Here is a 24482-nt window from a genome sequence, read left to right as displayed (position 1 = left end):
TTGGGAGTGGGCATTTGATATTATCTTGAAAATCAATGAGTGATTATAAAATGCTCATAATTATTTTGATAATCATATTGCAATTGTATTATTGTAAGATGTTCGACTTGTTTGAAACATTTTGGCATGAACAAAGCTGGTTGGAGAAATTGTGAAAAATGTGAAATTGATGAATTCTTTCAACAATCCAATTCCATATTCGACCAGTGTTTCAGTTCATTCAAAGCCGTTTGTTGAGTTTTATTCGCTTGTGGTATTACCAAAGATTTGAGTCTCCACAGTTATCACAAAGAAGAGTAATTTAACTGTTGGACTATATGAATAATGGTAACCCAGATTATGTGTCCATCAAGAGAGCCTACCTATCTTTTGACCTGAAACTAATTGTTGATGCAGTGCTAATTTCATTGGTGTAAAGACAATCTAAAAATCCAATAGTGTTAAATTTCTTAAAATACTCCACTTTTTTGGGTAGTTATTTCTCTTCAAACTCGTTTAAAATCTAAGCAATGCTAAATAAAGTTAATGATAAAAGACAGCATTTCCGAGCAACATCCTTACTTTCTCTAACCAGATTATTTTTCTAGTGATGTCAATTGTTTCATTTCGCTTAGGTATTTGGCTTCTTCATCATCAATTAGATTGTTAGAAATATCAAGTGATGTCAATTATTTCATTTCACTTAGGTATTTAACTCCTTCACTAATTACGTTGTTAGAAATATTAAGCGATGTTAATTGTTTCATTTCACTTAAATATTTGAGTCCTTCATCATCAATTAGATTGTTAGAAATATCAAGTGATGTTAGTTGTTTCATTTCATTTATGAATTTGAGTCCTTCATCACCAATTAGATTGTTAGAAATATCAAGTGATGTTAATTGCTTCATTTCACCTAGGTGTTTGGCTTCTTCATCACCAATTTCATTGTTAGAAATATTAAGTGATGCTAATTGCTTCATTTCACTGATGAATTTGGTTGTTTCTATAGAGCCAAGCAAATTTCTAGAAAATTCAACATTAACAATACTATTCATAAATTGACTTTTCATCAATAATTCAATTCTTTTTTCTGTAAATTTTTTGTCAAATTTAATAACAAGTTTGGAACGTTCCTTGATCACATTAAAGAATTGTTTTGAAATTAAGGAACAATTATTCAAAATAAACCACGAATCATCAATCATGGAAATTATTTCAAAACAAACATCATCTGAAAATACTTCTTGTTGGAGTTTTACAAATTTTTTCTGTTTTGCTTCCTCTTCCGTATCTATATTATTGTTAGTGGAGATTTCCTCCTCCGAATTAATTAATTGATCATGATTTTGAAAATCTTGTCTCTTTCGTTTGCTCATTTTTTATCATAGTGATTTGAAATAATAGATATTAAATAACGGTTTTTTAAAGCGCATCATTTTGCCGCCAAACAAATATGTTGAAAAATCAAAAGAAAAAATTGTTTTTCTGGCAAATGATAACCAGCAAGCAGCAACAGTTTTGTTGTTGGACCATAGGAAAGATTGGCTAATATTTCAACACATGTTGTCATTTCAATACGATACAACAAATTTCTAACGAATAACAACAACAATAGTTAATTAACAAGAACAAAAAAAGCCTTTGCAGTTTCTTGGCTCTCCATCATCGAACATCATCATCTTCGTCATCTATTTGTCAATTGATGATGATGATGATAAATAGAAGTAATATTCGTTATTATTATCATCATAATAACAATTTATACTTCTTGTTATTATTAATTATTAAATTAATTCTTCTTCTGCTTGTTGATGTAAATTTCGGAAGAGCACACACCACGGATCAAACCATCAGATTCACTAGAGAGAATAATATTGCAGGAGGTGATGATGCTAGGGAGGGAGAATTTCCTATCATGGTCAGTTTGCAATATTCCAATAATAACAACATGGCAAGCTCAATTCACTTTTGTGGAGGAATTTTGATTAGTCCAAGGCATGTTTTAACAGCTGCTCATTGTCTGGCCAAGTTCTCTGACATTTCGAGGTATAGATTAGTGTTGGGAACGAGTGTATTGGAAAGGAGGTATGGCATTTCTAGAGGTGTCTCCAAACTTATTTCACATCCTCATTTTGATTCACATAGTATTAAGAATGATATTGGGATTATTGAAATGGATCAAACTGTTCCACTCATTAGAAATAGGATTGTAACCTCCTTCTTGGAAAATTCATCAGTACCAATTGACTCGACATCATTAATTGCTGGTTGGGGAATAGATTCTGATGGTGATACTACTCCAAGTAGGAAATTGAAAAGAACATTTATTCAAATTTCTCCAGTTGATATTTGCAATTGGAGATTGTTGGGAGCAACTGAACCGAATCAATTTTGTGCTGGTTATGGAGATGGAAAAGATGCTTGCCTAGGTGATTCAGGAGGTGGATTGTTTAGAAGGGTAAGAATGAATGGAGAGGTTATTTTCGTACTGGAGGGAATAATCTCTTATGGACCTTCCTTAATTTGTGGAGGAACAAATGTTGGAGTCTACACCAATGTCACTCATTATTTGGATTTTATTAAGAGTACTGTGCATCCTTATAGTATCAATACTCATGGATACAATATTGGTGAGGATAATGGATGTCAGTTGACCCCTCCAAATTTAAACTATTCTGCTGATCCAATTAATACTCGTCCAACCATGTTGCTGCGTAGCAGGACAATGTCTGAAGAGGAATTTCAAAACTGTACGAATAGTTATCCTTTTGAAAGCACCTATCTAATTGGTTGCTCTAATTTTATAGCCAGCTCTTTACACTTTACCTTGATTTTAATGTTTGGATTGTGGATTGTACTGTAGAATGGATTGTAGAATGTCATTTCAGAAAATTGTTTTAATAATTTAAGCGATTAGAGATTTGAGCATTTCAAAGAACGCATCTCTATTGAATCCGCAAGCAGCTGTAATTTCAACTTCCTTGCCACTATTTCTTTCGAGGTCAGTTTTTAAATATTCCACCTCTTTGATTAATCCTTCGAGAGGTTTCTCGGAATAAACTTTTACCTTTACATTTCTCATTTCAAAGAATGATGGATTGAATAGATAGGTTGCAGCTACAGGATCATAGGCATACGAATCAAATGAAATGGTGAGAAGCTTTTTGAGCATTCTTCGTATTGGTTCCAGTTCATCTTGCTGAACAGCTCTATCAGAGTGGACATGACTTGCTAATTCCTTAATCTGTTCTTGATTAAGAACCCTCAAGTTGGCCACATAAATACTCATCAACTCGACCTTTGTTCCAAATGCCTCTAATACAATTTCGGCTGCCTTTCCATCACAATAGAAATTCCATTCACTTCCATTCAGTAAAACATCCTGCTCCAGTTCATTAAATAATGAACCTCCCATAATTACAAGTTTTCCAACCTTCCTCAATATTAATTCTCTATCCATTTCCAATAATTTTGCAATGTTAGTCAGAGGTCCAGTGCATAACAGAGTGAAATATTGATCAGGGAATGATTTCATCCATTCTAACATGTCATTCAATTTCTCATACTCCTTATTCGAATTTAGCAAAGGTAATGCTTCCAACAAGTCAGCCATATTATCAGTTTTATATTGATATTCCTTCGTAAACCATTCTCCTTCACTAAAACAATGACCATGTTCTGGTAGTATCCGTTCTTGACTTCCACTGAAAATCTTGATGGATGACACTGGATCAATATTTAATGATGAAAATTTATGATCATCATCACCAACAATCAAATCGGAACATGAATTTAATATCCTTTCTACAATTCTAGCAGCGTGATTGGTGTCCAATTGCAAACCCTTCACTGTTGATACTGCTCTCAAATTCATCATCTTTCTATCATCATCATCACCACCACCACCACTACTACTCATCTTCCACAACAGCAAACACAGGGCAAAAACATCATCAAATCCTACATCGGTATCGAGAATGATGTTTTGTTCCATTTTTTTTCGAGTTTTTACTTTTAAAATGGAATTGAAAGAGACAATTAAGGAGGTTGATAATTTTTATGTTTGCTGGCAACAAATACTTGAGGATTTCAATTAGGTAGGTATGGATATGAGGTTTTTACTGGACTTTCCATCTGTTTAACTTGTCTCAATCGTTCAGTTCTTCTCTTTCTCAATTTGGCAACATGTGAAAGTATCATTCATGTTGTAATCTTTAACTTGTTATCATTTGATTTATTATTTCAGAATTTGACCAAATCAAGAGATTATTTTACAATCACTGTACAAAAAAAAAATGCACTAATATTTTCATTCACACCATGAGGCCACTGCATGCCACGGAATATTAAATGTGCCTATCATAATGTTGCTCACGGACCATCTGGATGGGTAAGAGGATTTAGTTTGAATGAAATTGGAACATACTATGCTATTAAACTTTTCAAGAAGAATATTAAATTGGGTGATTGGATTTGTAATCGCAAATTCAAGGAACTGGAGAAGAAAATCGACGAGTATGGATGATAGCAATTTGGGTGAGGAAGTAGATGAAGAGCAAGTTGAAGAAACACAGATAAATTCTCAAGACGAAACCAAGCAACAGCAGTTGCTGGAGTTTTTTTTGATTCGAAAGGGTGTGACTGTGTTGGAGCTTGCAAGACAAAGAAGTGTCCTTGTCAGCGAGCTGGTGTTGTCTGTAGCTGTTCTTGTCATAACATAAAGAAGAATACACAGTGTATCAAAAAGTAGTGGTAGTAATAGAATGGATAATTTTTTATTCTAAAGATTGTTGTAAAGTTTCCTTAATAGTGAAAGTTGATTAATGTAACAATAGAATAATACTGAAAATAATAATACTCAATAGAGAAATGGAAACTGAAACGCCATCGTTCAATCTATCAGAAAGAGTGTTTTTAGGAATAACCTTTCCACTATTGACATTCGAAATAGCAAGAACTAACTCACAATTAGCTCCATAAGCCTTTCCACTGCATTTACAAGTATCGTGAGCAATACATTGACCACTTCCTGAACAAACTGATGAATCAGTACTGGCAATTCCCTTGCATTTGAATAATTCACAATTATTTCCATAATAATTTGCTTGACAGGTGCAATTGTTTGGATCATTACAAGAACCGCGTCCAGAACAAACACTCGAAACATTATTCGAATTAATTCCATAACAAACTGGAATGCATTCAGATCCAGAAACAACATATGGAGCTGCACACATATTTCCAATCTTTCTAATTCTGTCATTATTGACATCTGCAATAAAGACATTATCATTTGAGTCAACTGCAATTCCTAATGGAGCATCAAATACACCATTAGTTGCCAAAGTACCATCACCAGAGAATCCACCATATGAAAATCCACCAAGAGTTGTAATCTTTCCATTTGCAAACACCTTTCGAATTCTGTAATTGTCAGTAAAGTAAATGTCGCCCTTAGACGAAACTGCAAGTCCACCTCTTGGATTTATTCTTGCAGCGGTGGCCAAACCTCCATCTCCTAAAAATCCTTGCGTACCAGTTCCTGCAACTGTAATAATTGTGCCATTTGTCAAAATTTTACGAATTCTGAAATTTCCCTTGTCAACCAAATAAATTTCATCTGATGGAGTGACAACAATTCCATAAGGACTATTAAGACCAGCTTGAGTAGCCAATCCACCATCTCCACTATAGGAAGGAGCAATTGTTCCATTAATACCAGCACTAAATCCAGCAACTGTTAAAACACTTCCATTTAAGGCAACTTTACGAATTCTTTGATTTTCCAAATCGGTGAATAAAATTTCACCTTTAGAATTGAAATCAAAGGTGCCTAGTGAGGCAATTGTGGCATCAAGTGCTAATACTCCATCTGATTCAAAACCAGAGGTAGCTCCATTGCCTGCAATAATGGAAACTGTTCCGTCTGTTGCCGAAATCTTACGAATCCTATTTTCATCCTGATCAGCAAAGTAAATATCACCATTAGGTCTCATAATGGCAGAAGTTGGATTTCTCAACTCAGTTTTGGTGTAAATTGTTGAAAGAACTCCATTAGAAAGCTTTCTAATAAGTGCATGTTTCGAATCAGCAATTAACACATCACCGTTTGGAGTAATGGAAACACCTTGAGGTAAAAACAAAACACCCCAACTTGAAGCATCATACCCATCACCGAATGTACCACCAGAATAGGTTGAAATAATTCCAGATAATGAAATCTTTCTAATTCTATTGTTCCATTCGTTTGCAATATATAGTTCACCATTTGGACTAAATGAAATTGAAACACTATAATAAATTTGTGCATTAAGTGCTGAACCACCATCGCCAATTGATCCCTTTTCACCATTTCCAGCAATTGTTGAAATTATTCCCTTATTAGAAATCTTTCGAATTCTGTAATTGTTAATGTCAACAAAAGTCAAATCACCACTGACAGGATGGAAGGCTAAACTATATGGACCATCTATCATGGCATCAGCAGCATTGCCTTCATCTCCAGAATATCCTTTACTACCACCTATAATTGTTGAGATTATTCCATTTTTGTCAATCTTTCGAATACGATTATTACCTAAATCTGAAATAAACAATTCTCCTCCATTATTGAAAGCAATACTACTTGGAAAGAATAATTGGGCGTCGAAAGCTGGACCGCCATCTCCACTGAATCCAAATTCACCTGTTCCTGCAACTGTATAAACATTTCCATTAGTTGAGATTCGTCTAATGGTATGATTACCAGTTTCTGACAAGTAAATCTCACCAGTCACTGGATGTTGTGCAATAGAAGCAATAGAAGTGAATCTTGTATCTTTTGCTGGAAAACCATCTGGAAGAATTTCAGAGCCATTTCCTGCAAGACACGTCAGAAATCCATTCTTGTCAATCTTTTTAAGCCTTGGACCACCATCCATGAAGAGTAATTCACCAGAGCTTGTAAGAAGGAGATCTGATGGACCAGATAATAGAGCATTAGCAGCTAATGTGCCATCTCCTGAATCACCTTGTACAAGATTTTTACCAGCAATGGTCGAAACCTTTCCATTTGAAACTTTACGAATGGTGTAATGATCATGGTCAGCAATGAAAACATCACCATTTTGAGCAATCTTTACACTGACTGGTCTTACATATGTGGCACCATCAGGTGGAAGACCATCTCCAACTGAATTAGTTCCTGCAGCTGTATTGACACCAACGAAAGGAGCTGGTCGAGTGGCAGCTTTAACATGTGTCAAAAACAAAGTATTGGAAACACATAGAATGGCCAACAACACAATTACCAATACGTGAGATTTATATTTCTCAAACATTGTTTGATTTGACTTTTTTTTCGGTTAGTTTGCCAATTTGTTAGTCAACTAAACCTTTCATACCTCCGAAAGGTTTAAATGGTTCGCGACACTTCCTTCCAGTTCACACAACTTGTCAACAAAAATTGCTGGATAACACAGGTCAACCGAGTGTGAAATGTTCGTTTCTTTCATTACCGATTTCCAATATTAATTGAAAAATGATCGAATTATGCAATTGTAAAACGGTTGCTGTGTATTAAATGCTGAGTAATATTGGATTGTATCAAATTATTGTAAACTTCTTCTCTTCGTTGATTGACCATACTAGAAGGTTACCTGCCAGTGAATGCTACTAACTATTTATTCGAAAGTCTATATATGTATTATTAAAAAAGCACTTCCTATTATGCTTTTTGCTTAGTATCACAATGAAGCTTCAAAGAAGCAATATAACCACTGGATTCAATAATGGCTGGTCAATCAAAAAAGTGACAACTGGCTTCTTTTTCTCACTTGTTGGTTGCACTGTATACTCAGTTTTGATAACAGAGGAGAAGTTTTCAATGAGGTTGGTAATCTGCGTTAATAATAATTTTACATTTGATGTAAGCCTTCCTAGCTCAGTTGGCAGTAGCGCTGTCCTAGTAAGACAGAGGTCTTGGGTTCGATTCCCAAGGGAGGCAATCTTTTAATTACAAATTTTGAAAGTTTAACAGTTTGGATTAAGCTTAATCCACATTTGTACATGGAAAAAAATTTAATCATCGGAAAAAATGTCTTCATCATCAAACAATGATTCAAACTCTAACAAACAAGAGTTTTATAATGAATTCAGAAAAAAGAAGAGGGAAAGTTTCTTCAAAAGACACTCCAAATCCAAGCTATTTAAATGGGCATGTATAGGATTTGCTGGATATTATACTTTTGTATTGTGCCAAAAGCCTTGGATTTATCATCCTAAAGCAATTCATAATGCCGATGCTTTTCAAGAACATTTAAAGAGAAGTGTAGAGAATTTTAATAGGAGATTCTGTCCAACTCCGTGGTTAATCAATACCCATGCTCAGACAATATATGGAGCAGCCTGTAGACACATTATTGATGATCAGGATGAAGCACTTTTCAAGAAGAAGAGAAATCAATATGAATTTGAAGATGGAGCAACTATTAATTTGGATTGGTTTGAACCTGCTAATACAACAACAACAAATTCATCATCTGATGGTGGTGCTGCTGCTGCTACTACTGGACAACAATCCGAAAGGAAAAAGACAACAATCTTTATTCTTCCTGGTTTATCTGGAGGAACAGGTGCTGTAGGAGTTAAACATTTAATTAGTTCGTTTGTGAAGGCTGGATACAGATGTGTTGTTATGGATTACAAGACTACATCGAATGAATCATCCACTATTCAACATGGTCATCATACTTTGCCTCCGATTGTTGGTGACTTGGATCCAATTGATTTGGATAAGCCAAAATCCACAAATCAAACTACCAAGGTAATTCCTGGATTGACTCACACTGTGAAGGATATTAGAAATGTTATTCAATTGGTTAGAAAGGAAGTTGGAAAGGATGAAACATTGGTTGGTGTTGGTTTCAGTCTCGGAGCTAATACTCTGTTAACCTATCTATCGGAACATGTTGGAAAGGATGCTCCAAAGAAACAAGGAGCTAAAAAGTTGAAGGACCATCATATTCATCTTCCTAATGATGATGGCGATGAATCGAGAAATGAATTTGCCTATGCAATTTCAATTGGTAATCCATTCGATTTGAATGCTGCTACTCTTGCTCTTCAATCAAACATTTTCCAAAGAATGATATACGATAGGGCCTATGCCAAGGAACGTATTGAATTATATGAGAAGAATAAGGAATTGCTTCCAGAAGATTATATCAAACTCTTACCAACTCTTCGTACTACCAGAGATGTCGATGATAAGATTAATAGACCACTCTGTGAAGGTAAATTTGAAAATGTGGAAAAGTTTTATGAATTCCACAGTTCTGGTAATAAGATGAAGAAGATTACAGTCCCAACTATTTGTTTAAATGCTCTTGATGATCCAATTTCAACATATTCTTCCATTCCTTTCGAGGCCTTTGTGAATTATGACAAGTTGATGCTTGTCACAACTACTCGTGGTGGTCACATTGCCTCTCTTGATGGTTTCTTTGCACCAAAGAAGGAGAGTTGGATGGAAAGAACCTCTGTACAAATTGTAAAGAGTATGGATGAATGGAGAGAAGGATTAACAAAGAGAACAAGCAAATTAGATTAATTTATAGTATTATTACTAACCTTATTGGAAATCGTCGTTCTGTATTGCAAGCTTGGATGAACTGTGATTGTAAATTGATTATTTCATGAATTTAAATTGAAAGATTAGAAAATACCAAACGATAGTATTCTGGGAATCATTATAAACACACTAGTTTTATTTGAAAGTGCTCAAGTCGTGAATAAGTTAATTTACATTATTTTCAATAATTATTTGAATTGCTTGTTTTAGCAATTACATTTAGAGTTGTTCGTTTGAGATGTTCCATCCTGAGTTGGCTTTTGAATATCTACCTTAGGTTTTGAAGGAATGGTATTTGTTGAAGTGTTACTATCATTCCACTTTATCAATTTATCCTTCCAAGCAACAAAGGCAATTCTATTAAATAATTTATCAACATTAATTCCTTCCTTAGATGAAACTTCCCAATATTCTGCCTTCAATTCCTCAGCCAATTGTTTAACTTCCACTTCATCAACATGTTTCACCAAGTCACATTTTGTTCCCACGAGATACCACTTGATATTTGGTTCCTCAGCATGTGTTTTCACTTGATTGTACCATCCCCTGACAGCATGTAAGGTGTCTGGAGCATTAAGATCAAATGTTAAAATGCAAGCACTAGCTCCTCTGTGATAGGATGTCGAAAGACTATTTTCCATTTAAATAAATCAAATTGTGTGAATTGTGACAAACCTACCTCTTAAATCTCTCTTGACCTGCAGTATCCCACAATACCAATGAAAATGGTATATCATATATTTTATATTTCTTAATATTAAAATCCATTCCTATTGTAGGTCTATAATTACTTCCAAAAACATTCTTTGTAATCCTAACGAATAAACATGTTTTTCCGACCATTGTCTCTCCCACAAGAATTACCTTTCCCTCAGCTAATATTTGAACAATATGAGAGAATAATTAATATATTTTCAAACTTGTATAATTATTCAATACATACGAATCGGAGAAGTGTGAGTGAATGAATTATTTACAGAATTATAAGATTCAATAATTTCCAAAGTATCTTTACTCAATTTATCATTGGTTTCATCACTGTATCATGCAAATGATTCATTCCGATCGGAATCAGTTTTTTCCATCATCAATTCATCATCAATTTAAATAATTTAAATATTAAATACAAACCTTTGCGAAACTCCTTGATAAGAACCTCTCTGATAATTATCTAGGGCAGTTACTTTTTCATCGTCATACATTTTTTTTGTATTTGGAACATGAATTAGAATTGGTTCCCGCCAATTTTAAATACAATTTAAAGAGTACAATAGTGATAATAATTTACAATTTAAATCTCCTCAAACACATCAATTTCCAAATATTAATCTTGGAATCGAATAAATTCAAGTTCATTGTAATTGTTTTTGATTTTGTCTTGATTTCAATTCCTTCCTCTTTGTAGGAAATTTCACATTTCATTAGGTCAATAATTTTGTAAATTGAATATTTGGAATATACAATTTTTCCTTCATTTCCAAAATCAACTGCTGAATGAATTGAAGAAAGCTGGTCAATTGGACCATTTACTGTCAACAAGATGAGTTGATTACTATTAATGGGAATATAAATCATTCCATGTTCTAATTTTCTCTTCTTGTAAATCAACTTCCCAAAAATGTACTTGTTAATATTGAAATTCACATCCAAAATCACCAATTCATAAATCAGAGTTTCAATTTGAAAAAACTTGGTTTCCTTCACATTCAACATTGAAATAATTCCAAAGTTTAAATTGATTATTGTACAAATTTCCTTTAATTTTTCCAAAATTGGATTAATGATTCTAATCTTGATCTGCTCATCTGATTCCCTTTTCAAAAATTCATCAAATATCAATTTATATCTTGGCATTCGTCCACAAAAATAACATGCCGATTCCTTTCTCAATTCGAATTGACAAAGAACAATGTAAGTAGAGAGGAAATCGTCACTGTTTAGTACTTTGATAAAATTTAAAGTGAATTCTTCTAATAAAAATTGATAATTATCGGAATTGATTATTTTAGAATATTGGGAAACTAATTGAGAGTTTGGTGAGACGAAATTTAGAAACTTTTGTAAATGTGAATTGTAGAATTGATTGTAGCGTGATTTATCGGTCGACATAGCTGCCTGTTGCACATGCTGAATAAACGAAACTTCAGTTTGAAATAATTCAATCACTACGTCAAGCTTGGTTAGTGGCATTTTTTTCAAATATTGATCTGATGCCACAAATTGATTTTTTAAGAGAGTATACATAAATTAAAATAGAAGGGGACCAGTGGGAATCGAGAAATATAGATGAGTTGCGTATTGCTGAATCCAATGCTATCAAGAAATGTAATCAGATGGAATACCATTTCAACAGTAAGAAGAAGGTAAAGGAAATGGCCTGCGAGAATTTGGAAGATGATAAAGACGATTGACGACTGTTTGTAAGGAGTTACCAAGCCGGAGTGGCTTTAGAACGTCTTTTGTTAATTAACTAAGGCTACCACACCAATCTCACATGGAGCTTCTGTTTATTTTCTGATGAATAACAAATGTTTCATTTCTTCAGCGGCACCAATTTCGGCTTTGAATTTGATCGCATCTCTTCAATGAACAGAGTCATTGCAACCTTACTGGCTCGTTCCAAGCGTTCTCTCTTTTGTTCTGCTGTTTCGGTTGTGGTTTGTGCAGGGTAGAAACGCATGATTATTTTTTTTGATAATTTTGAAAAGAAAGGTCAAGAGATTTAGATTTAAGGCAAAAGGAAATTTCACTCCTGGGATAGATTTGAATGTAGGGTTGAACAAATTAAAACAGAATTGAATAATTACAACAAGTGAATGAGATGTAAAAGGAAATGGGGACCAGTGGGAATCGAACCCACGGCCTCTCGCACCCAAAGCGAGAATCATACCACTAGACCATGGTCCCTTACACTTAATCTAATATAATAAGGTGATTTTACGTAGCTCATTCATTAAAAATTAAATAATACCAAAAATTTGCTAATTTTTACATAAATTCTTTTACGAATGATGACATCGAGATAGAAGAACAACAATTTAACATATACTAATTATGATACAAAATCTCTCGTGTGTTTTTACTTTAGTGTTGTTGTTTTTTAGTAGTAGAAAAAATTTACTTGGAGATGGCGTTACATCTTTCAATGACAACGGAAGCTTCAACTTCTGACTTATCGGTAGCTTGAATTTCCAAGGAGATACCAACCAACTTATCCTTAACAGATTGTTTAGTAGCAGCATAGACCATCTTTTTCTTGATTGGAGCCTTGACTGGAGCCCAATTGATAAAGATCATCTTTTGTCTGTGACCATCTTCGTTATCGTAGTGGAAGTCAACGACGGCATACAAACAGTCGTTATCTGGCAAGGAGTTGATGAAATCATCATATGAAGTACCATAGGCAAGCTTTTCAACAACGACAACTTGATCCAACTTGGCAGTCATACCAAACTTGATAGCTTGGGATTCCTTCTTCAATTTCATTGCGTTGAAGTCACCGACAACATCATCGTGGATTGGGACACCGGCCATTTGTATTGATTGTTTTGTGTTTTTGTTTTTTTTGAAAGAGTTGATTGGTGTGAAAAATTTAAACAACTGACGTGCAGGTTGACAAGTTGTGTGATGGGTTTGTGCAAAAGTTGGTTGAGACGTGGTGTGTGCAAAGATGATGCTGCTAAGTGTTCGTTGAAGTCAAGGATGTAACCTCCGAACCTGTCAATCACTTTACAATGAATTGAAGTGTTTCGATTGATGGATTTTTTGTTAGATTTGATTGACAAGCAAATCAGGTGTCTGGGAGAATAAAAGTTTATTGTTTATGGCGCCAATATTGATGTGAAAAAATTGAAGTTTCTTTGATGTACATCATCATTTTGCATGGTATTTTCGGTCATTGTTGAAAGGAAGTGATGCGTTTAGGTAGCACACATACTTCCTGGAATAAGGTCAAATTCAAAAACTTGGCAAAAGATACGCCGTAAGGGAGTCGAACCCTTGACCTTCAGCGTGTAAAGCTGACGATCTAACCAACTGATCTAACGGCGCTTGCATTCAATTTTCGAATTTATTAATATTGGCACTAAATCACTGTATCAAGGTAGAGCAACTGTGTAATGGAGGCATGACATTTATTTCACTGACAAGTACTCATTAGAAAATGTACAAATCGGTAATCACTGATTTCTTATCAATTTCAAAACCAAAAAAAATGTCAATAACAACTGAACTAAACCTTTTCATTTATAAACTTCCAACTTCCGAAGAGTTTCCAACAGTATGTATATTATTATTCATTAACTTTTCAATAATTCATCATTCTTTAGACTATTCATGTGAGAACAGTCACGTCGGATGCTGAATTTGAAAAAGTATTCGAAAGTGGAGATTCCGATATGAATGAACACGTTATTCTAAACATACCATTTCCAAATATTTCTCGTGAACACAAAATTGAAATTAAACTTTGTATGCCAGAAGTTAGACTGGAAAAGAAATTTCCTTTCAACTTGACAAGTGATGGAACTTTTATCTTGTTTGATGGCTCTCAAGGACTTCGTTTCAAACAAAGATTTGATGGAAACTTTGGTCAAGCTTACATTACATCTAAACATTCATCTCATGCTACTTCAATCTCTGAAAATTCAAAGAATTTCAAGAAATCTCCACAAAAAACTGGTTTCGAATATGATGTGAAAACTGGTGAAACTAATTATCAAAAAATTATTGTAAATGAAAAATCGAATAACACTAGCTCATCAACTTCAACAAGTCAAATTGGAAAATCAAAGAATGATTCAATTATTCAGGATTTGGAAAAATTGGCCTCGTTGAGAGATTCTGGAATTTTGACTGAGGAGGAATTTACGGCAAAGAAGAGAGTTATTTTAGGAATTTAGGATTTTCCCAAATAAATGAAATTTTAGACTTTGAATAATTCACTAAATAATTTAGAGTATTAGAGGAATGCGTAAATTATTTACTATTTGATCGTCTCATATTTTTAAGGGTGAGAGCATCTTTCTCTGTGAGAATTTGTTGTAAACCAAGTTGTTGTATTCTATCGTAGTGCTTGAACATAACTCTAAGGATGGTATCTGTTAATGATGTATGATGGTTTTGAACTGCCTTATCATAAACTTCCTGAAGATTACTTGGAGTAAGCAAGAGTGTCAAATTATGTTCACAAAACTCTTTCAAATCATCACAATCAAAAATGTTGGCAATTGCATAGAGCTCAAAAAGTGTATCAAGAGAAACAGCACAATGATTACAATACAAGAATGAGATGGCTTGTTTTAAACTTTCAAAAGAGACATCAAGCCCTAAATGAATCTGTGGACCATCTTGAACAGTCAATTGTTTGAGTAAATATGGCGATCTACTAGCAATAATTCCCTTGTGTGCATTAATTTGCTTGTCAGAATTAACCAAAGAAATGGTGACATCGGAGTAGTTTTGCCCATCTTCCTGAGCTTGAGTGAACAATTGTCTATATTCTGATCCAAGTTCTGTAATTTCCACATGATCCACATCATAATTTCCTACTAATTTAATTGTATCAATTTCAGACCAAGTGGATGTAATATTCAAGTCTACCCTTATAACCTTGGTAAGAACTAGTTGAGAGATTGGAGGAGAAAAATCTCTTGCTGCTGTAGCCGAAACATTTGTCACGACTGTTTTATCTTCCCACAAGACAATCCATTCTTCTGATTTATCTTCCTCTCCCTTATATACTTTACAAGATATTTTACAAGTTGATCCAGGTCCTAAGGTTTCATAAACATGAACTTCCTTTGCAATAACTGGCTTTTCATATTCTACAATAATGTGTTCAGGACCAGCCATTCCAGCAGGACACCAAGCAGTCACATTATCTCCTAAATTTGGATAACAAGTAGGTGGTCCAATAACTTGATATGGACACCATTGTTGAGTTCTATCATTTGGTAGTCCTTGATCATTGTAAAAAGTACTATAACCAAGCACATTACAAGGATATTGTTCCCTCATTTTGGCTTCGAATGGAATATTCTCCAACAAGACTTGACTTTCAGAAGAAACTTTATCGGAACCTCCAATAGCCTTTGCAAAATTCTTTAAAAACGCCTTCATGATGATACTATTTTTTCAATAACAATTGACAATTTGATCTACTATAAATTTCCTCTTCTTTTTTTAATGAAATCGACTGTAGTGATGAATTGCAAATAGAAGTTCTTCTTCCTACTACTAGTTGTTGTATTTTTTCAAAGTTTTGATTTGGTGTTTGGTTGGTTCAATGTTATCGTTATTAATAAAAACCAAGTTCATCATTAGCTTTTCCCAAGGTTCATCATTCTATGAGTTCAAGTTCTTCCTTTTTATTAAATATTATTTAGATATAAATATTATGCAAATATTTGAAAATTAATTTTCGGAATGAAGGAGTAAGAGGTCTTATTCAATATCCATTCGGCTTTCAGCTTTTTAAATATCCTTCTAAATGTCCTTAATTTTTTTTCGCTCAGTATCGAGTGAGGTCCTCAATAGTCAATTATAACATAATGGTCATCATGCAACCTCAATATTCAACTACTATGAAGTTAATATCACCACACCTGCACAAGACGCTCAATCAAAACAATCAGAAACTTTTTAGGAAAATCAAAAAAAAATACAACAAGACATACCTATACAACAACACTCACATCGGAGAGAATGTTATCCAAACTCTTGATTTTAGTGTTGGTGCCACTCGTGGCTTTCTTATATTATCAAAATATGGAAATTAAACAACAATTGTTGGTTGCTCAAAAGCAAAATGTTGTCGGATCCAAAGTGGTGGAAAAACAAGGAGTGGCTTCCTATCAAAAGTTTACTGATAAACACTATGAAACAATTCTTTCAATTGTTGGAGGAGATGAGAGCAGAGTATTTAGTACCAAGTTTGGAAAGAATATGGCTGATGCTAATCAAACACAAACTATTGCTAAACATACCATTGATGCTTCTCATTTCCATCGTGGAGAGGTTGACGTTTTGGTTTTCCCAACTAGTAATGAAGAAGTTTCCAAGATTATGGCCTTGTGTGTTCGTGAAAAATTACCAATTGTTGCTCAAGGTACATTGACTGGATTGGAAGGTGGTGCAGTTCCATATCATGGAGGTGTTGCTGTTAATATGAGATTGATGCGTTCAGTTCTCCACTTGTATGAAGAAGATTTACAAGTTAAAGTTCAAACTGGTATTAAGAAATCTGAATTGAATGAATATTTGGAAAATAAGGGATTAATGTTTGCTGTCGATCCTGGAAGTGACAGTAGTATTGGTGGTCAATTATCAACTGGTGCTAGTGGTACTCTCTCTGTTGCTCACGGAACTATTCGTGAAAATGTTTTACAAATTAAGGTTGTCTTGCCAGATGAAAATGGTACCATTATTACTACAAGAACTCGTGCTTTGAAGAGCAGTACTGGATTTGATTTGACTCACTTGTTTGTCGGAAGTGAAGGTTTATTGGGTATCATTCTTGAAGCTACTTTGAAGATTATCAGCAAGCCACCAAAGGTTTTGGCCAGTCGTGTCATTTTCAATTCTATCAGTGATGCTGCCAAGACTGTTATTGAAGTTAAATCAAGAGGTGTTTCAAATATGGCCAGATGTGAACTCATCAATAAGTATGGTATTATGGCTGTTAACAAGCAATTTAACAGAGATTTTGAAGTTAGTCCAACCCTCTTTTTTGAATTCCATGGCGCTGATGAAGCTTCATTGAAGGTTTCTTCTGAAATTGTCGAAGAAATTGCCAAGAAGCATGGTGGTCGTGAGTATCTTGCAACCACTGATGAAAATGAACAAAAGGAAGTCTGGCATGCTAGAAGAAATGTCTATTATGCTGCCTTCAAGTTGAAGGAAGGAAAGAAGGGTGATGTTAAATTGTACGTCACTGATGTCTGTGTTCCAGTTTCAAAGCTTGCTGATATTATTGAATTGAGTGAACGTGATGTTGTTGAATTCAATGAAAATCAAGCCAAGACTGGTAACTTTACTCTCCCACCTGCAATTGTTGGTCACGTTGGTGATGGTAATTTCCACTTTATGATTCCATACTTGGATAGCAACAAGCAAGAATTGGAAACCATCTTGCAATTCAATGACGTTCTCATTAAGAGAGCCATTGAAAGAGATGGTACCTGCTCTGGTGAACATGGTGTTGGTATTGGTAAGCAAGAAGGTCTCTACACTGAACATGATCCAGAAGCTGTCAATCTTATGAGAGTTCTTAAGAGAGCTATCGATAAGAATCTTGTTCTTAATACTGGTAAAGTTTTTGAATTGTAAGGAATTCAAGATAAAAAATTAAATTTTGTTTAATTATTCAACACATCTTTCTAATTTTTCTTAAACTCAATATAAGTAAACCTTTGTTTCTGAATCCCTTCTTGTAAATATTTGAATTTATTCAACTTATGTTAAATTCCTCAAATATCTAAATGAATTGTGATTCAACGAAAATAAAGAAGATAAAGATAGTTTGCAATGTAGTAAAAAGTTATACCCTGTGGGACTCGAACCCACAACCCCCGGCTCCGTAGGCCGATGCTCTTCCAATTGAGCCAAGGGTACTTACATTTAAGTGTTCAACATATGTGAAGAGTTGAATAAATATTGTTTAATATGGTTACATATGAATCAGTTGAATAATATTTTGTAAAACAGTGGTATGATGAATATTTGATAGGTTAATAAATTGAACATGAAGAAAAAAAATGGGAGAACATCAACATGATCACTCTACCCAAACACTTGCTGATAACACCAATGAATGTTCGATAGAAGCATTGCAGAAATGTCTCCGAGAGAAGGCTTCTTCCGAGTGGTTTAAAAACAAACCAGAAATGCTCTCGATTTTTGATGAATTTATTAAAACACCAAAACAAATTGATTTGACGAGGAAATATGAAGGACAAAGGGATGAGAAAAAAGGATTGGATAGTTTGAGAGGTCTAGCTTTGGAAAATAAAGTCGGTACTGAGGAGGATAATTCATTGGATCGAGGAAATAATTTCGGAATGGAAATGAAAAAATCAAATTCTAATGAAAAGCCTAAAATTAAGAAAGTAACACGGAAACAAAAGAAGAAGAATATTACAAGTGAGGAAGCATCTAGTAATGAAACTGTTGCTAATCCATCTTTATCTAATTTAGAAATTCCAAGTGAAATTGTTCCAATCAATAATTTGGAAAATAATTCAAAACAAATAAGAGAAGAATTCTTGGTTGAAAAAATTGATGAAACACAAAAACATGAAAAAGTAACAAAGCAAGGAAAGAAAAAGAGTAGTCCTTCCAAATCAAACAAGACCAAACAGGACAAAAAGAGAAAACAAAAGAAGGATGATAGATCAGCTCACAAAAAATTCAAAGTTATGGAACCTAAAGAGCCACTAGTCAAGGATTTCTGCAAATTCTTCCTTCACGGTAATTGCCATAAGGGAGATAGTTGTCCATTCAGTCATGACAAGAAGACTTTCCCATGTAAATTCTTCCACTTGTACAATTCATGTAAGAAGGGTGACTCCTGTGAGTTTTCACACCACACGCCACTGAGTGATGCTTATAGACAATTGCTAATGAATACTGAAAAGAAATTTGCACAAGAACCAGCAAAGGAAGAATCATCCAATCCAAATCCTATTCCATTTCCTCAATTTGAAAATTTACAACAATCTCCATCATTTACTTTGAATAATAGCACAATAACCTCATCAAATCCATCATTTCCATTACCTGGATTATCTGGATCATCTTCAATACCCTTTCCAACAACTTTCTCATCAAATTTGGAAGAAAATTTCACTCCTACTGATCCAACACCTGAATTGACTACAAATACTCAACCAATAATACCCATCACCTCATCACCATCCCTTCCATTCACCAATCCATTCAGTAATCCCTTCATTCATCCCAATAATTACTAACCTTTTTTGAAAGAATCCTAGAATGACCAGTTCCAAAAAAGAACCGCCAAATTCATCTACGATGAAAAACTAACTACAAAAAAAAAGAAACAACTTTGGAAGGTTGTTTTTAAAGAAGAACATTTTCGGCAGGCTAGAAACAAGTTGATTTTTTATTGCTCAATGCATTAGAAATTATTTAGGCAGAGCACACACCATATTTTCAACACAGAGAATAATTGTACAGATAGATTAATACGAGTAATTTAATATAAATAATATAGAAGAGGTTTAATAATAATAATTGAAAATACAAAATGGCAACAGCTGAGGAATTACCAAGAACACCAACTCCGAATTATGGATTGAATGATTCGATATCGATGGCTGCTGTGGAGGAAGGGTCTAATTTGAATATTTCAGGTATTAATAATGCATCGGGATTGAATAACATGTCAGGTATTGGGAATATGTCAGGAATGAATCTAGATTCATCCTTTGCCGATCCAAACATGACTAGGGACTCTAGCAGACCTGCAACATCATTATCTGGAAAGGGATTATCCTCCTCAATGATTTTAAAACCAGAAGATATTCCTCCTGATATTATCAAGAGATATACTGATGCATTTAAATTATATGAAGCTAAAAAGACGATTAAACCAGGTAAAGCACAACCACCTGCTGAAGGAGACGATAAGAAGGGTGCAAAGAAGGGAGATGATAAAAAGAAGAGTGCACCTGCAAAGAAGGGAACAGATAAAAAGGGAGGAAAGAATGATAAGACTGTAGTTGAACCAGCAGTGCAAGCTCCTCCTCAACCAACATTTACCATTTTAAAAGGTCACGTTTTGATTTCTGATTTACTGACACTGATGAGAGCATTAATGAAGAATCCAAAGGAAAAAGATCTTCCTCTCTACCTAAGCATACTTCCAAATTCTGAGGAAGTAGTTAATAGATGTCAACTTAATCTTGATGAATTTTTAAGAATTATGCAAAATGCACCAATTCCTAATCAAGACGATCACTTTAAAATTTTGGATGCTTTTGAAACTTTTGACGATGATTTTAAGGGAGAATTTGAACCTGAAAAACTCAAATTCATTTTAGCAACTATGGGAGAAAAGGATTTAATGACACAAGAAGAAATTGATGAAATTCTTCTTACATTCACCAATCCAGAAAACAAGAGCATTGCCTATGATGAATTCTTAAAGACCTGTTTGTCTAACACAAATGTACACGATCCTCCTCCACCAAAGACTGCTAAAAAGGGAACTAAGAAGAAGGCAACCAAATAAATATCATCTATTTGCTTTTACTTTCCTATAAAATTACAGTGTCTAGTTTATTTCAAATTGAATCTTTATGTAAATAAAATAAAAGAAAACTCTAAATTGTAATATTTATTAACGTCTCTGGTCTACAATGAGTACACACATTTTGGCGATCGACGATTGGCGAAAATTGCCACAGTATTTCACTTAATTAAACGATAAGTTTGTATTGTTTCATTCTCCTTTCTCAAATATTTCTTTCTGGAGATTCTTGTTATGAGGAATGAAGGAAATCCATTCCGTACAATATATCCTCTCATACTATGCTTTCAAAAGAAAGATATTTGAAAACATGTTATTCCCTATGCTTAAAGTGAAAATTTGATGCAGTTCAATAATTCTTTATTTAATGAGAAGGGCATGTTTGTGAATAAGTTTCAAACGCATAACTGGATCCAAAGTATTGAGGAATTGGAATCTGGATGGGCAACAACTGAGAGTTGAAATAATTTGAGAATGATCCTTTGATGCTTCTAAATGAATGGAATCAACAAGAGTGGCCACTTGAATAGGATCACTTGCAATGGTCTTGTTGCTTTCCAACCAAATATCAATAGAATGAAAGATGCATCTCAAAGGAGCTGTCTTGGATTTAGAGCTGAGGAAATGTTCTAAGAGATGTTGATTAATTTTTCCAAACGCAAATTGATTTGAAATCTTGTCAATTCCACCAACTACATTGTTAATAGAGGTGAGGAACAAACTCATTAATTCAACATTAACCGTACGACCTTCAGTATAGTAATTATTGAATTTAGTGGCGAATAAAAGAGCATGTGGTTGTGTAAAGCTGTTACAAATCAAGTTTCTTAAAATTCTCATAGTACTCAATAAATCCAATTGATTGAGAAGAACCAGTAAATGGAATGAGTGATTAACATGCACTTGAGTTGATTCCCTAACAATACATTCAAACAAGTGAGTCAAAACTTGAGCATCAATTTTTCCAATACTTGATTCAAATTCCTCAGTAGAAATTGTGAGAATAAACTTGTCAGAATCCTTAACAATCTTATTCTTGACCAATTTATCGAATTTGTCGGATAAATTAGTGATTAGTACTCTGTTGCAACTTAAAGTAGTGTATACTTTGTCATTGGAAAGAATCTTAATATCCAAATCGCTGAAATTAGTGCACTTTTTAATCAAATCAATACCATTAGGACCACTAAGAGGAATATAATCTCCAGTATTGACGGTAGAGGTTTGGAATACGGTAGATGTACAATTCAAATTAAAACCAACAGATGGATTGCTGTTGCTTGCAGTGGTGGCTTGAACAGAACCAAATGGTGATGTACCAAATCCTCCAGTAGAACTAGGAGCTTGTGTAGCTGAAAAAGATCCAAAAGTTGCACCAGTGCTTGCCAAAGGAGGTTGTGTACTTGTAGGATTTGGTGTTGTACCAAAGCAGGAACCTGTTATTGGTTTGGTATTGTTACTTGTTGTTGTTGTTGGAAGTGGTTGAAAGGAAAATGTAGTTGCTGAAGGTGTTGTGGTAGTACCAAAGGAAGAGCTAACTGGTTGAGAAGTTGTAGTGGTTGTTGTGGAAGAAGTGTTGGTATTGGAAGTGGAAGCAGCAGTTGTAGCAGCACCAAAGGAAAAAGAGGAAGTCTCACTAGCACCAAAATTCAAACAAGTTTGTTTTTCTAACATGACCATTTTCTAATTATTATTATTATGAATATATTTCTAATGAAGTAGTTATTATAACACTATCAACTATAATATTATTGAATAGAGTTATTTTGTTTAATATATTGATGATCTTGATTCGGGATACTTCTCCTCTTCATATAGTTTGAAATAGTTTCTAGAGGAATTACCAAAGAATTTCCTTCATGATGATGAAGTGAAACTCTTGCAGAGGGAATTCATATTATTGTGTTGAATAGAAATATTTTTTTCCAGCTAATTCTCTTGGAGGGAATTTGTGTAACGGTTAGATTTTTAATGATGAATTAAAGGGATCATATATTAAGTTTTATTTTACAGAGCAAAGTTGATACCACGAGGAAATTGGAAGGAATTCATTCGTTTCATGGTTGGTGATTTGGCTGTTCTTCTCATTCTCACATTCTGGAAAGTTGTTCTACCACTCTCATAACAATAGTCATCAGAAGAGGAGGATGAAGAGTTCGAACAACACAACGATGAATCAGAACTATCATGATAGTAAACCAATTTGCTATTCTCCAATTGGGAAGAAATTATTCTTGTCCACTCCTTTTCAATATCAATGACTCTTTGAACCAATTCTTTAAAGATGGTGAGCAGAGATTCGGCTTGCACAGTCTCTGTGGCTGGTTTGGAGGTGAAAATACTCTCGGAGGTTGAAGTTACTGATGATGGAGAAAGATCTGGATGAATATAAGAAGCAAGGCTTTCATCATTTTCGTGTTGATTATTATTTGAATTTGTATTTTCTGGTGTCTCGGATAATGTACATTCTGAATTAATTAATTGTTGTTGTGATGACTCGTTGTTGGTTGTTGTTGTATATATTACAGAATTATTATTATTACTATCGTCTTGTTGGTTTTTGATCATTGTTGGCGAATTGTCATCAACACAGTTATTGTTATTATACAGAGAATGTCTTTTAGCTACGAGTTTATGGATGAACCATTCTGTCAGCAAGATTAAATAGTAGCCAACTGTCAGCAAGTACATGCTCATCATGAAGGAAAGCAAGATGAAATTACTATTCGAAATCGATTGAATTTTCAATGACATGGAATGATCATTGAAATAGTTTTGTGTGGCAATATCAGAAGTGTTTATCATTGTGTTAGGATTGTTGTTCTTTTGTTTTGATTGTAATATATGAAATGAAGTCGTTGCTATTTATTATCATGATTTGCTTCAATTTTCTCAATTCAGGGAAAAAGAACGACCTTTTTTAGAAAGAAGTGAACACGGAAGATGCAAGAACACCAACCACAAAAAAGAAAGTACTTTTGGATTAAAATGATAAGAGACCAATTGGTTACAATGATCTGTTTCAATAGATGGCATACAAGGTCAATAATTTGGTAATAAGTATTATTGTAGTATTGTAATACAACGACAATTTAATTATCATCAGTAGGATCATAATAACTGTCTTCATGTATTACTAGGACTAAACCTTTCTTCAAGTTGCTGTATCCATTCACCCACTTATTGATTACTTTCATCGATGAACAGATGAGTAGATCTTTATTTTCATGCTTGATATGTGGTGAAATAATTCAGAAACCATCAGTTATTTTCCTAATTGAAAAAGGAACCTTTCTCTACAAATTGATATGATCCCTTCAACATTTACGATCAAGATGCAGTTCATTACTATTCATTATGATATTCATTTGGATTTCATACGGTCAAAAATTGATATCTAGAATGTTGTCCTCATCACCATATTCATCAATATTACACTTTTTGATGAGAACTGTTATTCGGCAATATGATCACGGCAAGACTTGACCAAGACAATAATTAGTATTGGTATGACTATTAATATCTTAAACATTTATCTTCTGTAAACATTAAGATCCGAATTAGACTCCAAAGCGCCATAGAATCTCAATCTTCAGAAATGCGTGCTTATTAAAATAT

General features: G+C 34.0%; 14 protein-coding genes and 4 non-coding genes across 18 annotated transcripts; 6 read left to right on the top strand and 12 right to left on the bottom strand.

Moving 5' to 3' along the window:
* Window positions 1-668: 668 nt before the first annotated feature.
* NAEGRDRAFT_54276 (uncharacterized protein) lies at window positions 669-1358 on the bottom strand (the record flags this gene model as incomplete). The annotated part of the gene is made up of 1 exon (XM_002669274.1): window positions 669-1358. One exon carries the CDS (start codon window positions 1356-1358, stop codon window positions 669-671), a length of 690 nt encoding a protein of 229 aa, XP_002669320.1.
* A 1529-nt stretch (window positions 1359-2887) lies between these two features.
* Window positions 2888-3976, bottom strand: NAEGRDRAFT_75716 (uncharacterized protein; the record flags this gene model as incomplete). Its single annotated transcript, XM_002669273.1, has 1 exon — window positions 2888-3976. The coding sequence occupies one exon, from the start codon at window positions 3974-3976 to the stop codon at window positions 2888-2890; it is 1089 nt and encodes a 362-aa protein (XP_002669319.1).
* Window positions 3977-4802: 826 nt separating this feature from the next.
* Window positions 4803-7301, bottom strand: NAEGRDRAFT_75715 (uncharacterized protein; the record flags this gene model as incomplete). Its single annotated transcript, XM_002669272.1, has 1 exon — window positions 4803-7301. One exon carries the CDS (start codon window positions 7299-7301, stop codon window positions 4803-4805), a length of 2499 nt encoding a protein of 832 aa, XP_002669318.1.
* A 591-nt stretch (window positions 7302-7892) lies between these two features.
* On the top strand, window positions 7893-7966 carry NAEGRDRAFT_t811. Its single transcript has one exon. It is a non-coding gene; the product is annotated as a tRNA-Thr (tRNA).
* A 90-nt stretch (window positions 7967-8056) lies between these two features.
* NAEGRDRAFT_54274 (uncharacterized protein) lies at window positions 8057-9571 on the top strand (the record flags this gene model as incomplete). Its single annotated transcript, XM_002669309.1, has 1 exon — window positions 8057-9571. The coding sequence occupies one exon, from the start codon at window positions 8057-8059 to the stop codon at window positions 9569-9571; it is 1515 nt and encodes a 504-aa protein (XP_002669355.1).
* A 227-nt stretch (window positions 9572-9798) lies between these two features.
* NAEGRDRAFT_75713 (rab family small GTPase) lies at window positions 9799-10794 on the bottom strand (the record flags this gene model as incomplete). The annotated part of the gene is made up of 4 exons (XM_002669271.1): window positions 9799-10222; window positions 10272-10467; window positions 10536-10630; window positions 10724-10794. The coding sequence occupies 4 exons, from the start codon at window positions 10792-10794 to the stop codon at window positions 9799-9801; spliced, it is 786 nt and encodes a 261-aa protein (XP_002669317.1).
* An 82-nt stretch (window positions 10795-10876) lies between these two features.
* Window positions 10877-11782, bottom strand: NAEGRDRAFT_75712 (uncharacterized protein; the record flags this gene model as incomplete). Its single annotated transcript, XM_002669270.1, has 1 exon — window positions 10877-11782. One exon carries the CDS (start codon window positions 11780-11782, stop codon window positions 10877-10879), a length of 906 nt encoding a protein of 301 aa, XP_002669316.1.
* A 645-nt stretch (window positions 11783-12427) lies between these two features.
* Window positions 12428-12499, bottom strand: NAEGRDRAFT_t807. Its single transcript has one exon. It is a non-coding gene; the product is annotated as a tRNA-Pro (tRNA).
* Window positions 12500-12644: 145 nt separating this feature from the next.
* On the bottom strand, window positions 12645-13159 carry NAEGRDRAFT_59962 (cofilin). Its single transcript, XM_002669269.1, has one exon. It carries the CDS (start codon window positions 13124-13126, stop codon window positions 12710-12712), a length of 417 nt encoding a protein of 138 aa, XP_002669315.1. The 5' UTR covers window positions 13127-13159; the 3' UTR covers window positions 12645-12709.
* Window positions 13160-13568: 409 nt separating this feature from the next.
* On the bottom strand, window positions 13569-13642 carry NAEGRDRAFT_t806. Its single transcript has one exon. It is a non-coding gene; the product is annotated as a tRNA-Val (tRNA).
* Window positions 13643-13805: 163 nt separating this feature from the next.
* Window positions 13806-14493, top strand: NAEGRDRAFT_75710 (uncharacterized protein; the record flags this gene model as incomplete). Its single annotated transcript, XM_002669308.1, has 2 exons — window positions 13806-13871; window positions 13921-14493. 2 exons carry the CDS (start codon window positions 13806-13808, stop codon window positions 14491-14493), a joined length of 639 nt encoding a protein of 212 aa, XP_002669354.1.
* Window positions 14494-14569: 76 nt separating this feature from the next.
* NAEGRDRAFT_75709 (uncharacterized protein) lies at window positions 14570-15712 on the bottom strand (the record flags this gene model as incomplete). Its single annotated transcript, XM_002669268.1, has 1 exon — window positions 14570-15712. One exon carries the CDS (start codon window positions 15710-15712, stop codon window positions 14570-14572), a length of 1143 nt encoding a protein of 380 aa, XP_002669314.1.
* A 648-nt stretch (window positions 15713-16360) lies between these two features.
* NAEGRDRAFT_75708 (uncharacterized protein) lies at window positions 16361-17920 on the top strand (the record flags this gene model as incomplete). The annotated part of the gene is made up of 1 exon (XM_002669307.1): window positions 16361-17920. One exon carries the CDS (start codon window positions 16361-16363, stop codon window positions 17918-17920), a length of 1560 nt encoding a protein of 519 aa, XP_002669353.1.
* A 212-nt stretch (window positions 17921-18132) lies between these two features.
* NAEGRDRAFT_t805 lies at window positions 18133-18205 on the bottom strand. The gene has a single exon. It is a non-coding gene; the product is annotated as a tRNA-Arg (tRNA).
* Window positions 18206-18348: 143 nt separating this feature from the next.
* On the top strand, window positions 18349-19563 carry NAEGRDRAFT_54270 (uncharacterized protein; the record flags this gene model as incomplete). Its single annotated transcript, XM_002669306.1, has 1 exon — window positions 18349-19563. One exon carries the CDS (start codon window positions 18349-18351, stop codon window positions 19561-19563), a length of 1215 nt encoding a protein of 404 aa, XP_002669352.1.
* Window positions 19564-19859: 296 nt separating this feature from the next.
* On the top strand, window positions 19860-20846 carry NAEGRDRAFT_75706 (uncharacterized protein; the record flags this gene model as incomplete). Its single annotated transcript, XM_002669305.1, has 1 exon — window positions 19860-20846. The coding sequence occupies one exon, from the start codon at window positions 19860-19862 to the stop codon at window positions 20844-20846; it is 987 nt and encodes a 328-aa protein (XP_002669351.1).
* Window positions 20847-21208: 362 nt separating this feature from the next.
* Window positions 21209-22544, bottom strand: NAEGRDRAFT_82171 (uncharacterized protein; the record flags this gene model as incomplete). The annotated part of the gene is made up of 1 exon (XM_002669267.1): window positions 21209-22544. One exon carries the CDS (start codon window positions 22542-22544, stop codon window positions 21225-21227), a length of 1320 nt encoding a protein of 439 aa, XP_002669313.1. The 3' UTR covers window positions 21209-21224.
* Window positions 22545-22871: 327 nt separating this feature from the next.
* Window positions 22872-23669, bottom strand: NAEGRDRAFT_75704 (uncharacterized protein; the record flags this gene model as incomplete). The annotated part of the gene is made up of 1 exon (XM_002669266.1): window positions 22872-23669. The coding sequence occupies one exon, from the start codon at window positions 23667-23669 to the stop codon at window positions 22872-22874; it is 798 nt and encodes a 265-aa protein (XP_002669312.1).
* Window positions 23670-24482: the final 813 nt, after the last annotated feature.

Source organism: Naegleria gruberi (genome assembly GCF_000004985.1).
Source record: "Naegleria gruberi genomic scaffold NAEGRscaffold_84, whole genome shotgun sequence".
Classification (NCBI taxonomy): Eukaryota; Heterolobosea; class Eutetramitea; order Acrasida; family Naegleriidae; genus Naegleria; species Naegleria gruberi.
The sequence above is the reverse complement of the archived record's forward strand: the minus strand, read 5'-3'. Positions and strand labels throughout refer to the sequence as shown.

Coding starts and splice junctions, on each gene's coding strand:
- NAEGRDRAFT_59962 (XM_002669269.1), bottom strand. CDS start 13,126: ATGGCCGGTGTCCCAATCCACGATGATGTTGTCGGTGACTTCAACGCA.